Here is a 13772-nt window from a genome sequence, read left to right as displayed (position 1 = left end):
GGCACGGAGAAGTACGACACATACCTAAAGATGTTTAAGGCTTCATACCCTTTGTGTCTTAGCGGCACATTCATTCTGAGGAATTGGCCAACATTGGGCATATATCTAGTGGCCCTAGTTGTTTATAGGCACCGACCGATAATTTGGACTCGATGGAGACTGCCAAAACGTCTGAATAATTGAAAGTAAAAAATATCACATTTGCCCAAAAATAAGTGCCTCTATTCTGCAAGCAGATAAAAATAGTGTGCCATATTCTCGGATCGTCACTTTCGGAGATACTTTCAGTTCAGCATGAATAATGCAAGATGCATTGGCGTCTAGGAGCAATAGCGTTGTTGGCACAGTGCCGCATGTTTCGCATGACCAGCGTGAGATGCGTCAGCACCTGAGAGCAACGTCTTTCTTGGCAAAGCGCTAAGTGTGCTGTCTCATCACAGTGAGGAAACACTGCCACCTGTCGATGTGTTTGGCACAAGTTGCATGAATGAATGTGAAAATGAAAGTATGTTTTGAAAGTGGTCGTCCAAGAATGCAGCCCAACTCGTCAATGTGTGTTGCTGCAGGCACATAGGTACACTTGCCCTTGGCCATTCCATGGCTGCAATTTTCTAGCAATGCCTCTTATGCTACTCTTATTCATGCTTTTCGCACTTTGCCAGTGGTCAGAGCAATGCTCTGCACGCTTTATCAACGGCATCAGCCAGCCATGAACAGCGGATGATAAGAGGGGCAAATGGAATGAAGTGGAAAGCATTGCTACAAAATGCGGCTCACATCTCGAACATTGTCATGCTGTTGCTACAGATAGACAGAAGCGCAGTCAGTGCATGCACCGAATTCTTAGCGGTGACTGCAAGACTGATCAGGCTTCACTACATTCGGTTTTATAGAGCGCTGGTAACATGGTTGACAACCATGCTGGTGACATCTCAAAACAAAGGTACCGTTACTTTTGCTTGACTCTGTGGTCAAGTTAGCACACAGTCATCCAGTTGGAGTCCGAATTATCGCATGACCAGCTGTAAGGTGTCCAAAATTTAGACCTTCCTTGCACGTTAAGGTATGTTACACTAGTGGGAAAAACGCGTGACACAGGTTTGCCCGCTTAACATGGGTAAACCTGTTATGTGATAAAGTATACAAATGCCACGAAGGCGGTTTTGGTTTCATATTGATTGCACTGCGCAAGCAATTCTCAGCCCAATGTGCTCGGAAAAAAAGAGGGTGTGTTAGAATTGGGTGAATACCGTAATCAGACAATTGTCAGCTACGTTTATTGCTTGAAAATCCTTCTAGAGCAGGTAAAAAATAGGTAGTTTTTATTGAGAGATGACATATGTTCAGTGTATTCACTGTCCGCTGAGCTCCACCAAAACAGACGCTACTACTGAAGGGCTCGCTATTGGGGTCACAAACAGGGGTCAGGCACATGCATCTTTACCAGTCAAATTCGGATTATCCGGTGAAGGCTAATTTTACGATGGAAATAACAAAAGTGTGGGTTCACAGAAATGCATGGGTGCCGGCCGGAACCTTTGGTCGGGATCTAATTGACCGGAGTCTAATACGATAAGTACTGACAGCTTATTGAGTGTGGCTATTCTCGCTACAAGACAACCATCCTGGCACTTGCAGAAGTAAAATTATTACCCAGATTTTTAGTCAACGTTAATTAAAAAATTCAGTTCAGATTTTCTTAGTGCACGTTATTGAATGGTACAGCAGGAGGCCCGAAGGCGCAAAAATATATGCTGGACTGCTCCTGTGACTGCACAGGCAGCACAGTGCCATGCAGTGGCCAGAGGGGCAACTGCGTGGCAGATCTCTGAGTGGTTTCCGACACTGGTGCGCAACATGCAGATGCAGTGGGAACGTACCGCATCCTGTACGAGGTGGTGGACGAGAGTGACGTGGAGGTGCTTCAGCTGCCTTCGTTTGGCGAGGATGGCACAGCGGGCACAGAGGAGCACCGCTTCCCCCGTGCGGGTTCTCCAAATGCCCGCTCCTCCCTTGCCCTAGCACAGTTCTCACTCTCCCACACTGGACAGGTATCTGTTATTTATTGAGAGTCCCAAAGGCGCTGGAAAAATGCATTCCATTTATTGGAATTTCTTTTGTGCACCGAGAAAGTTGTCATGCAACTTTTTATATACTGTATCTCAAAAATTTTGGTAAGCGTCAGGGAGTTAAATGTAGCCACAAGGTCGTCCATAAAAAAATGGGGCTGTGTTATATCTTTCTCAAGATGTGCAAATCATTAATCTGCAAAAGTAATCTTAAGAGCTTTGTCTTTGTATTTTGTCTCAAGTGTAGTTCAGATTACATATTATCTTACCGGTTATAGCCGAAGGACTGCATGTTACGCGGTCTTTTCCGACTTCTGTTTACTCTCCCATAGAACTCCATATATACACATACTGCTTATAGTGCAGCCGTGCAAGATAAAATACTGGTTATATTGCGGCTGCTGGAGGACAAACGATGCATTGAGTGGGGTTCTCCATTACATGCGCTGATGGAGGGGAGAATGATGAGGGCAATGCAGAGGAGGAGAGTTGGAGTGAACAATCAAGAAACAGAAAAAAAGAAAGCTGGGGCTGCGTTGTATATGTCACGTGTTGTACGTTCTGCGATTGCATGAGGATTGCCAAGGCCACGGAGAACCTTTTGCTGCAACCACATGTTAGTGGCACGTACTGTGCACTGAATGCGCATGCATAACCACTCATCTGCTCTTCAGCCGGTGTGCAGAAAGCAGATACAGTGAACTCTTACTTGAGTGAACTTCAAGGGCCAAGGAAGTACCGTTAAAACCGGACTATAGGTCGGACAGGAATATAGGTCGATCCCCCAACTAACGCATTCTAAAAATGAAAAAAATCTTTTTCAATGGCAAAAGTACCGAAAGACACCCTTACCTTGAAACAAATGCGACTCAGCCGGTTGCACAATGATGACAGTATTTATTTAAATGCTGCTCGCATGTGCACCTGCCAAGTTTTTAACAGTAACGCGCGACCGTCGACCCGCCTGCTTGTCAGCACCTTATTAATGGCACTGAGAAGCGAAACAAACGAGATACGCGCATGTGTACACATGCCCTTACTTTCGCCATTTCGCCGTTCCGTGCCGTGATGATAAGGTGCTGACAAACACGCGGGTCAGTGGTCGCACGATACTTTTAAAAATTGGCCGAGTGTACAGTACACAGAAGGGCAGGAAGTGCGCAAGCGCTACTCCGAATCAAAGCAATGCCTTTGATCAGAGTCGTCCGAACTAGAGTCGAATGACAAGTGCTTCTCGCTGCCCAGTCCATAGGCGCGCGCGCAATCTCTACTGCTTTCAAACAGATGCATTCGGCAGTCACAGGCAGCGATCTTACACGCAGCTGCCGGATGAACTCCGCAACCTTGCCTTCCAGTTCTGCAGTCCACTGCGACCCGCCCACGATATGACGATTTCTTTTGGTTGCTGCAAGTTGTAATACGTTGCTTTTGCCTCCGCCGCTACTGAATGCTCTTTTCGGATACTCCAAGTTCGCGCTGGGCTGCCAGGTTGCCGTGGGCTTCCGCATACTCAATCGCCTTTTTCTTGAAGGCGATGGTGTATTGACGTCGGCTTCTGCTCATTTTGGAACAATATGTGAAAACGCAGCCTTTAACCAATATAACTTTGTGACAATGGAAATGCAAAATGCCGGTGCCACAATGTCGCCACGCCACGCTGCTGCTGGTGGCGATGGCGGCTGTTTACTTCATCTGCCCATTGTTGCAAGACTTCCGTAGTTTTTCCGCCAATGTCCGGTATATAAGACGAGGGTCGACTTTGGCTGATAGTTTTTTGAAAAAAAGTTCTACCTATATTCTGGTTTTTACGGTAGTTCACTTTACTGAAAGTTTGTGAAACTGAATATTCTCTAGAATATCGAACAGGATAGGGCCCAGCAGATATAAAGTCAAAAGTGTGAAATGCAATTCATGGAGTTATGTGCATCGATATACAGTCGACGACCGATAATTAAGAATCCACAGGGAACGTAATACAGTGGAATCTCGATGAATCTCGATGAGCTTAGTGAGGCCTACTCGCTAAGCTCGTTAACGCACGGCCAACACAAAGAAGCAGTCGAAGGAAGAAAGGAAAAAAAGAAAGCATTGCGTTACGGCAGTGATGCTCTTGCGGAAATGGAAGCTGCTGGCATATAGCCTCAATCCAGCGTCTGAGTAGCTGAGGAACCGCCATGCAAGAACCGGCACTGGTTTTGAGGCTACAGGAGGAAAATATAAACAAACAAGATGAGCGACACAGCTCAAAATGCGTGGCAGTTGGCCTGGCTGACGCTTCAAAAGTCCAAAAAATTGAACAGCCCTCCCTTTCCTTTTTTTCAGCCACGTAATACATTGACTTTGAGGTATGTCCTGGGGCCAGGAAAAAGTCCAAAAAATCAAGCATGCCCGAAAAATTAGGCGTCCAAAAAATCAGTCATCGACTGTACTTAAAAAGAAAAAAGAAACATTCGAACCGCAGCACCCACGCCCGCCGCCCCAACGGCTGCTGCGCACTCGTGTAATAGAATCTGTTTTTTAGCCTTCTCCGCATTGCTAGCCTCATGCGCCTCCGGCCCTCTCTTCGCATTGCCCTGCCATCTCTCCGAATACATGGGCTCTGTTTAAAGCTCTATTCCGTGCCACCCTCCACAACATGAATGGGAAATTGAGAAATCCCCACTGCTTCCGCTGTGCTGCCAGGATGCCGGTACACTATCGTCACAACCGCAAGGCATGCATGATGCGAGAACTTTTTCATGAGTGACTTTTGCAGTTCGATCAACATACAGTATCGAGCCATCTTAAGAGGGAGGTGCAGCTTATCCTAGGTAATTGTAGTGCCCCCACTCCATGCCTAAGCTCTACAGTGTGGAAGTTTTTTCCTGCCACCAAACACAACAGTAGGCTTGCAGCCTATGGACGCTGGTGTAATCGCCAATCTTAAGGTCATCTATTGTCACCACGTCCTGGAAAAGTTAGTCTTGTTGATGGACATGGCTATGCGCACAAGCAGGGAGCAACCAGACTTGAAGATCAATTTGCTGATGGCCGCGCAGTTTATCTTTGGTGCATGGTCTGAAGTAAGCGCTTCAATGCTGTGGAACTGCTTTAGGTAAGCGTGATTTGTCCGGGGCAGCAGTGAATTATACGAAGCCTGTGAAGCTCCCACCGACGAAGTAATGCCTCAACTTTGGTTGGCAGTTGACGAGGATGCTTTAGGACTTGGAAGAGTTTCTACATGCACACGACGCATTAGAAACGTCATAACTTTTAACCAATGAGGCCATCGCTGCAGATGAGGCCATCGCTGCAGATGTGCTTGCATTGGACAGTGACGGCAACAGTGACGACGGCAGAAATGACGCAGTAGTGCAGGCTGCCTCAACATTGTCCTCGCAGGAGGCCCTGCAGATGATTCAGTCCCTCTGGGGCTTCATTTTCATGAGGGACCTTGCACTGCACTAAGTAGGGCACCTGGATGCCTTGGAGAAGGATGTCGGCAAGCTTTGCGTAAAGCAAGCAATGCTGACAGACAAGTTTTTTTTTTGTCTGCAAGCGAAAATTATGTGGCGAGATGCAGGTGGCAATCTTGCCCAAGCATTTCTTCTGGATTTCTCAAGCTGAGAAGCTGCTGCGGCAACCTTCTGGCATTTTTGAAAGGCCCCTTTTGGGGCCACCAGGCAATGCCTCGGTGGAGCTCACATGTCACTTGCTGCCTTTGATCTCTGTTTGCGGATGTTATAGCAGTGCCATTCTTGAATGCCGACAGCTGCGGGTTGTTACACACAGTATGAGCGTGCAGGAAGCAGAGTTAAACAGTTAAACAAGTCAGCACAATCAGAAACCGAATGGAGGAAGGTGGTGGGGAGGGAGAACTGGCCTTATAGCTTTCTCGGAACAGCTACGGCATCTCCCATTTTGATTTTTTTTATGCAACCCAGTTATAACAATTAGTGGTTATAACAATGGAATTTTTGTGGCATTTGAATATTGTTATAAGTGGTTTGGCTGTACATGGTGGTAGGCTTTCAAAGGCTTGATAAGCACAATCTTGCCTGATGAGCACATCATGTTTTTCTGATTGAATTTTTGGTACAGATATGGTGACATTCTGGTCCTGCTTCAAACATTTTCTGGCTTTGTTGGAATGCAAAAGCTTACCACTCTGAAGGTGCTTCTTCCATTTGAGCAGCAGTTCTGTTAAACAAATTCTCATTCACTGAAATTGCACTACATAATTTTTTCAACATGCTTTGGCTTCACAGCTAATCTTGTCGAATGGAGAGTACAAAGTTCAGTGCAATAATGGCTTGCAAAAGCAACATACATTAATCAATTGCTGATGATCTATGAAGAGCAATATTATAAAGAAACAAACACGACCAGACAGCAAGACCACTGTGTTCCCCAGACCACAGGCCATTGACAATTGTGTGCACCAAATTGCTGCATTTGAACATGTGCTGACAGGGGAAAGAAGGATATGTGTGCAGCTCACGATAGCTCAATGTGAATGTGGGCGTAATGGGCCCGACATAGCATTTCACTGAACAAAATTAGGCAAATTTTATTCCTCTATAGGAAGGCGTTGCAGCTGCTACATGACAAGGAGAAAGAGTGGGAATTTGTTGGGCAAGAAGCCTCTTATAATACCGTATTTACTCGCATAATGATCGCACTCGCGTTATGATCGCACCCCTGAATTTTGTCGTCAAAATTCGATTTTTTTTATTTCCTGTGTAATGATCGCACACCGAACTTGCCGCAGCGATATGTCGTGTGCCAAGTCTAGCTCATAATGATCGCGCTTACCATCTGTCGAATGCTACGCGAACGACTCGTCTGCACGCACCAAACATTCTTAAGTAGATGCCTCATTTCATTACTTTCATCACTTTCTGCACTTCCATGACAAAAAGAGGTACAACCAAACTTGCCTTTATTATGGGTAGGCTTTATAATGGTTGTGGTCTACAAAAACAAAAAATGCACCTTTCGATTCTTTTCAACAGCACTCGTGAGCACGCAACAAATCGCGTGCGGCAGTGATAGTAGCCACGTTTACAGTGTGGGGTCTGATGTGGGATTCTCACACTGTACTCTAGGGACAAAGGAACGACAACACAGTAGTGAAAACAATCACAAGGGCATTTATTGCACCTTTCATAGATCAGTGCCAGCTAGGCGAGTTGCTATCCACAAAACATGCCGATGGGCGCGCGGCAAATCTAGAAGTTCGACTCACCGCGACCGGAAGCGAGCGAATATGTTCGCCCCATGCTGGATCCCAACGCCTGGTCGTTCGTGTGTATGGTCACGCGAATCGTGGCGCGTTCGAAGGCGGCCACGCGAGGCGGTCTCGCAGAAGCATGGGTCGCCGCGCGCACGCGGGAGACGTCCCCCGCCGTGCGCCGACCCGCCGGGAAAGAGGGTCGCTGCACGCGCGGCACGTCCGTGCTGCTTGCTGTCTCGAACCCAAGAGAGCAAGCGCCTTGTCTCTCCCGCACCCAAGTAACCCCGCAGCAGCGCAACACTAGTGCCATCTCTCGCACTGCGCTTCAACCACATTGACCGCGCGGGCGTCACGCAGGCCACGCGGCGAAGCAGGAGTACAGGAGACGTGCTATGCGGGAAAATCAGAGGAGGCGCGAGAGTCGCGCATCCCCACAACAAATACGTTAAAAGTGTACCCTATTCATACGCCAACGCTTGTAACACAGCAAAGATATTCGCCCACCCTTAGCGGATACGTGCTGTGTTAGGATAGTAGTGAAGACAGATGCCGCAGTTTCCGCAGCACACCTGCCATGTGTTTCTGTCACTGGCAGCTAAGCGCGCCCATCTGTTTCTGTCCCCTCAAAGTGGACATGGCTACGTTATTGCCGCAAACTTGCCGATATTAACGATATTATTCATCACTGATACGGAAGAAACTGTTTCAATGCACGTAATGTATTCACGAGAAGAAAAAAAAAATCGCGTTCGGCGTGCTCTGCCGGCCGCCATTTTTGTTTTCGTGTCCCGCACCCGCATCCCGCAGCAAACGCGGGACGAAAAAAAATTTTTGTTTTCGCGCGAAATTTAATCCGCGTAATGATTGCACCCCTGAATTTGCGCCAATTTTTCTGACAAAAAAATTCAATCATTATGTGAGTAAGTACGGTTTATGTGTCGTTTAAGCAGATCGTATAACATGATGTACCATAGTAAAATATTTGATATGTTAAATTTTCTTCTCATAATTTTGATTGCAAAAGATTTGGGGGCCCATGCGCTGAGCTGTGTTGTTGCTTTCAAAGGGTTTCAAAGAACCTTGCTTTGCAAGTAGTCCTGTTGCATATTAATCTCCCACTGCAGCTTGCTATAGCTGAAGTGGAAGGGCACAGTGCACTCATTGAATGAACAGGAGAAATAAAAGCACAGCAATATCATGCGCAGGATTCTCATGTGCCGTTGAAAAGGTGTCCTGCTCTTACACTCTGTTCACCTGTTGATTTACAGATCGAGAATGTGTGTCTACTGTCCCTGACTGAGCCCTTGTCGTCGCTGTCACCAAGTTCAGAGTACCTGCTAAGAGCTGGCTGGACACCCGACGGCTCTGCGTGAGTGCCTGTTGCCTATATTAAGATACATTGCTGCCTTAAAAATCAACCAGTGTGGTTGTCTTTTGTTAAAGGCTCTGTGCAATACCTAAAGCGAAAACAGAACAAACTGGTGGGCTTGTGGTACTGAATGACTTGATATAGCATGAGTGGGCCTGCAGGACAACAGAGGCGACAGAGACACAGTGCCGTGTCTTTGGTCTCCTCTGTTGCCCTGCATACCCATTCATGCTATGCCGTCTAACCCACTTATAACTATACTGGTTTTAACAATATATCGGTTATAACAATGAGAAGCTGCGGCACCCTCAACTGTTGTATGTTTTTCATGGTGAAATAATTCGCTTACTACAATGCCCAGATGCCGCGTTATTGGTTATAACGATGAAGTCTGGCTGCTGGGTGTCCGAGCCGAAAGGTAAATGTGAAATTCTTGAGAAAAAACAAAAACAAAAAAAGAAGAAGAAAAGAAAAGAAAAAAAAAAGCAAGAAATTCGAGCCGCTGCTTGATAGGTAGCTGTTCGAACAGCTGCCATGCGCTCATTTTCCAGCCATCTCCGCGCGGCTCTTTCCTGTCGCACTTCCACCCCTCCGAACGCGAATGGGCTGCGCTCATAGCTCTACGCCACCCCACCCTCCAAAACATGAATAGACCGTGCCAACAGCGCCCCAAGTAGATTGCTTACATGTTACTCACTGGCTCCTCATTCAGCGCAGTTGTCCAAGCAGCTTAATTGCTCACGTACATCCTTGCTGGTTGTGCCGAAATCGTTCCTGGCCACGTGGTTCCTCAGCCTTGCTTGACTCACTGCCGAAACAGAAAATGGCCGATCCGCCTGCTGATCATCAGCAGTGCAGGATGTTGCCAGTGAAAAGAAAGCACATGGCTATAGATTTGGAAACTAAGTACTTCGAACTGATGAGACGATCGTTGCGAACACGCTTGCATCAGATAGCGACGGCAATGATGCGGTAGGGCAGGCTGCCTCAACGCTCTTTTCACAGGAGGCCCGGCAGATGATTCAGTCCCTCTGGGGCTTTGTTTCCGTGAGGAACCTTCCACTGCACTACGTGGAGCATTTGGATGCCTTGGAGAAGGATGTCGGCAAGCTTTGTGTAACAAGGCTGATGGACATTGGCTTTTCTCGTGCAAGCAAGTGAGAAGTACGTGGCGAGATGCTTGTGGCGATCTCTCCTCAGCGATTCTTCTGTATTTGTCAAGCTGATAGGCTGTGGCAGCCTTCTCGCAATTTCTAAAAGGCCCCTTCTGGGGCTATCAAAGCGATGCCTTGGCGATGCTCGCATATCGCTTTTCACGCATGACACCTCTTTGCAGTTGTTATAGCAGTGCCATTCTTTAATGCCAACAGCCGCAGCTTCTTACAAGCGATCGAAGCGCCCAGAAAGCAGTTAAAGTGAGGGAACGAAATCAGCAGTTGGATGGACGAAGGTGATGGGGAGGGGCACTGGCCTCCCCGCCTTTATAGTTTTCTCACATCAGCTCTGCCATCCCCCTATTTTGATTTTTTCATGCAACCTTGTAACAATTATTGGTTATAACAATGGAATTTTCGTGGCACTTGACACATTATAAGTTGGTTCGACTATACCTGAACTTAAAATTAGCTTGTTTAGTTGCTAGAATATTCTGCAATAGACTTCCATTAATTCGACTTAGTATAATTTGATTTTTCAGTTTATTTGATCCCAGCCGAAGGTCCCGGCTGGTGCCCATGCATTTCTGTGAGGCCAAACTTTTGTTATTTTGATCCTGATGTTGGCCTTTGCCAGGCAATTAGACCTTTACCAGTCTGCGCACATGTGCCTGACCCCTGTCTGTGACCACCATAGTTACCCCTTTAAGGGGGGATGAGGGTCTTGAAAACTTTTTTTTTATTTCTTAACATATCTTCCTGAAAATTGGCATGCAGATATATCTTTGAATGCTGATCCCAAATATATATTCAGATTTTATATATCTCATCTAGAAATGAAGATATTGCAAAATAATTGATCCCACATAGGTCTTCTCTTACGGGCCATTATGATAATTTCTTAATTAAAAAAACTAGTTTCAAAGAATAGCTTTCATTTCCAAGGGCCCACTGCACATCCTAAAGCTAAAGAAATTTTTAAAAAGTGATCATAGAGGTCATGAATGAATAACAAAGTAGGAAGAAAAAAACAATGCAGGAGTAATTAGCTTACATCTGACCTAATTGCTAGCCTATTGGGTTTAATGAAAAATGGAAAGCTTTAGGATGTAGCTGAGGTTTTACTGAAAAAAATGATACCTAATTCAATAAAATCAATTGATGCAAACACTATGAAAAGTCCTGTAAGGCAAAGGCATTTGATCGAAAAAGCAAAGCTGAGAAAATTGCATTCAAAGTTTTGCTTACTCTGCCACTTTTGTTTACCTATCACATGGAAAAATTTAATGCTTTAGCATGCAGCCCAGTCATTACTGAACACAATAACACCAAACTCACAGAAATCTGTTCTTGTAAAGATTGTGAAAACCTCTGTATTGCATTGGCACTTGACAAAAAAAAAAAAGCTCAGAAAGTCGTCTTCACTAGCTGCGCCGACGTTCATTAGCTCGAACTTGCGGGAAGTCGCGGACTTCTTCGCCAATGAAGTTTTAATGTTGTCTGCGTACTTTTCACGCCCCGCGCACTCCGCGCAAAACACCGCGTCGAAGCGTTGAGCACGCGAGCTCGGTTCAGCCGCGTCCGTCGGCACCGAAGCGGCGTGCGGAAACGCCGAAGTCGACGTTAGGCTTAGCTCAGCCGGTTCGGCCGCTTTCGACGACACGGAATCCCAAGCGACTTGCAGCGTCTCAAAAGTTAGCATTTTCGACGGGCTTAGTCCAGGCGCATCCACCGGCACTGCAGAGACTTGCGGTAACACCGAAGTTGACACCGATCGGCACTGTCCAGCCGCGTCCACCGGCGAAGCTGTTGTTGCCGAGCTCAGTCCAGCCGCATCCACTAAGGGCACAGCAGCTTGCGGCATCACCGAAGCTGTAGTTCTCGACGATGTAGCGCTCTTATTCCATGCGCGCCTCTTTTTGCTGACTGCTTTTCGCGTGCTTGCTTTCAAGCGCGCGTCTCGCGCCATCGTGACACGCGGAACAACGACACCAGGCACGCAAAAGCAAGAAATTCTTGGTTAAAAGAAGCGACTCAATAGCCAAAATATATACAAGAACGATAAAGAAAAAGGCAGAACGAAAAATACTAGGAAACAAAGATGAATGCGAAAAATGACGTGCGCGCCGGCGAAATCAGACGACGCGAAGGAGGCGAACAACGCGGCCGCGGGGCCGCGGCAGGCGTCACGGCCAATCAGAGGGCTGCGCCTCGGGGAGGCGCCCGTTTCACCCAATCAGCGGCTGTCTCGCGACGATTTCGCGCTTGAGAACGGGTGCCTGGGGTACCGATCGCTCCGCTGCACGAGGGTCTACAGCGTGCCGAGGGGCGCCAGAATGGAGAGCGGGAAACCAGCTTTCAAACGAGACCAAGATGGCGCCGATCGGTTCGCGTCGCGCGGAGCTACGGCAGCTTGAAAATGAGGCAAACCTTCGCGCTTGGCGTTCAATTTCGGCTCACCGACGTTTCTAAATTACCGTTTTTTTAATACTTCGAGTAGGAATTGAGCCATAATAATTTGTAGAGGCATAGTTGGGACATTAAAGACTTCAAAAACGCAATTTTTGAAAATTGCCATTTTTGACCATTTTTCGAAATTTCAAGACCCGCGTCCCCCCTTAATTGCAGCGTCTGTCTCGGCGTGCTTACGGGACAGCGAATGAGTTGAACACGTGGGATCTCCTGTCGAAAACGCCTATTTTCGGCCTGCCCGAAGAAGATTTTCAAGCAATAACTGTAGCTCACAATGTCTGATTACGGTATCTATCAAATTTTAACGTGTGCCTTTTTTTTTCCATGAATGTTGGGCTGAAAATTGCCTGCACGGTAAAATCGGACACACAACCAAAACTGCTTTAGCAGTGTTTGTATGTTTAACCGTATAAAGGCACATGCATACTAGCGGAAAATTGCGCGCAGTGCGCCAGTGGTGGCAAAATGCAGCTGCGGCAGAGCGGCAACACCAACTGGTGGCAAGCCACTGTGGCAGTCACATGACAGCATGAAAATCTTGCCTCTTCTCTTTTACTCCGCGTGTAGGTGCCAGATGTATACTTTTTCTTTCCATCGTGATGTCTTGGGTTATACTCATGATTGTAAGAAACATTCGTAAACCATGACAATCAAAATGAGCGTGAACGAGACCAACACAAGCGCGAGCGAGAGCTGATGCTAGCAGATCATAGTATGAAATGGGTGTGCTGGCTGATACCACATGCGAGTATGAATCGAGCGGTCGGGCAGGTCAGCATGAAACCGGTTTCCCCTGCATGCATGACTGAAGAGGCTGCTCTCATTGGTCTCCAGCGTTTGCGGCTTGCTTGCCGCTGTGGAGAGGTGGGAAAAATCGGTCCGGGACTGATCCATCCTGTGGCACGAAAAAGCTGCCGCGAGGCAGCTTTCGCGGTGCGGCACGCACATTCTTCTGATAGTATGTATGCGCCTTAACACGGATGTATTGCAGCAAAGCGGACTTTATAAAACTGCTCATCATGCGACACATATTTAGAGAATTTTTCTTGCTAAAAAAATATTCGATGTGCACTAAATTTCTGCATTGTTTAGGAGCCTTAACATCATTTCTATGTTAGTTTTCTGCTTTGGACATATTGAAAGTGAGTGCGCATTTGATTAAGGATAGGTTAGAATCTGGAAAATACTGTCCAATGAATCAGCGGGATGTTTTGGTGCTCTTTCGGAATTTTCCATTCGTTCATATGCAGCACATTTTAGAGCAGTGTAATCACCGCACACAGGTAGGCATGTCAACTGATTTTTTTTTTCATATTTCGTGGGCTTTCCTTGCGGGGCACACAAATGATTACGCAACAAATTGGAATATTAAAGCTGCTGGATTAGATGTTTTCTAGAATGCTCTACAATTTTCTTATGGGGAATTTCGGCCCCAAGTTAATGCTTGCAAAATAGCAGTGGTGAAAGCTGCGCCAATCTGCGCCAATCTGCGC

General features: G+C 46.7%; 1 protein-coding gene across 6 annotated transcripts in view; it reads left to right on the top strand.

The window, feature by feature from the left end:
• The window catches only part of LOC135913613 (dipeptidyl peptidase 9-like), a 137684-nt gene that overhangs the window by 33000 nt on the left and 90912 nt on the right, over positions 1 to 13772 (top strand). For all 6 annotated transcript variants that reach the window (XM_065446146.2, XM_065446139.2, XM_065446140.2 and 3 more), the window contains 2 exons: positions 1864 to 2051; positions 8553 to 8653. In XM_065446146.2, the coding sequence (XP_065302218.2) occupies positions 1864 to 2051; positions 8553 to 8653 (289 nt within the window). The remainder of the gene's footprint in view (positions 1 to 1863; positions 2052 to 8552; positions 8654 to 13772) is intronic.

This window comes from Dermacentor albipictus, chromosome 4 (assembly GCF_038994185.2).
Source record: "Dermacentor albipictus isolate Rhodes 1998 colony chromosome 4, USDA_Dalb.pri_finalv2, whole genome shotgun sequence".
NCBI lineage: Eukaryota > Metazoa > Arthropoda > Arachnida > Ixodida > Ixodidae > Dermacentor > Dermacentor albipictus.
Note: the sequence above shows the minus strand (reverse complement) of the source record. Positions and strands in the feature narration are given on the sequence as shown.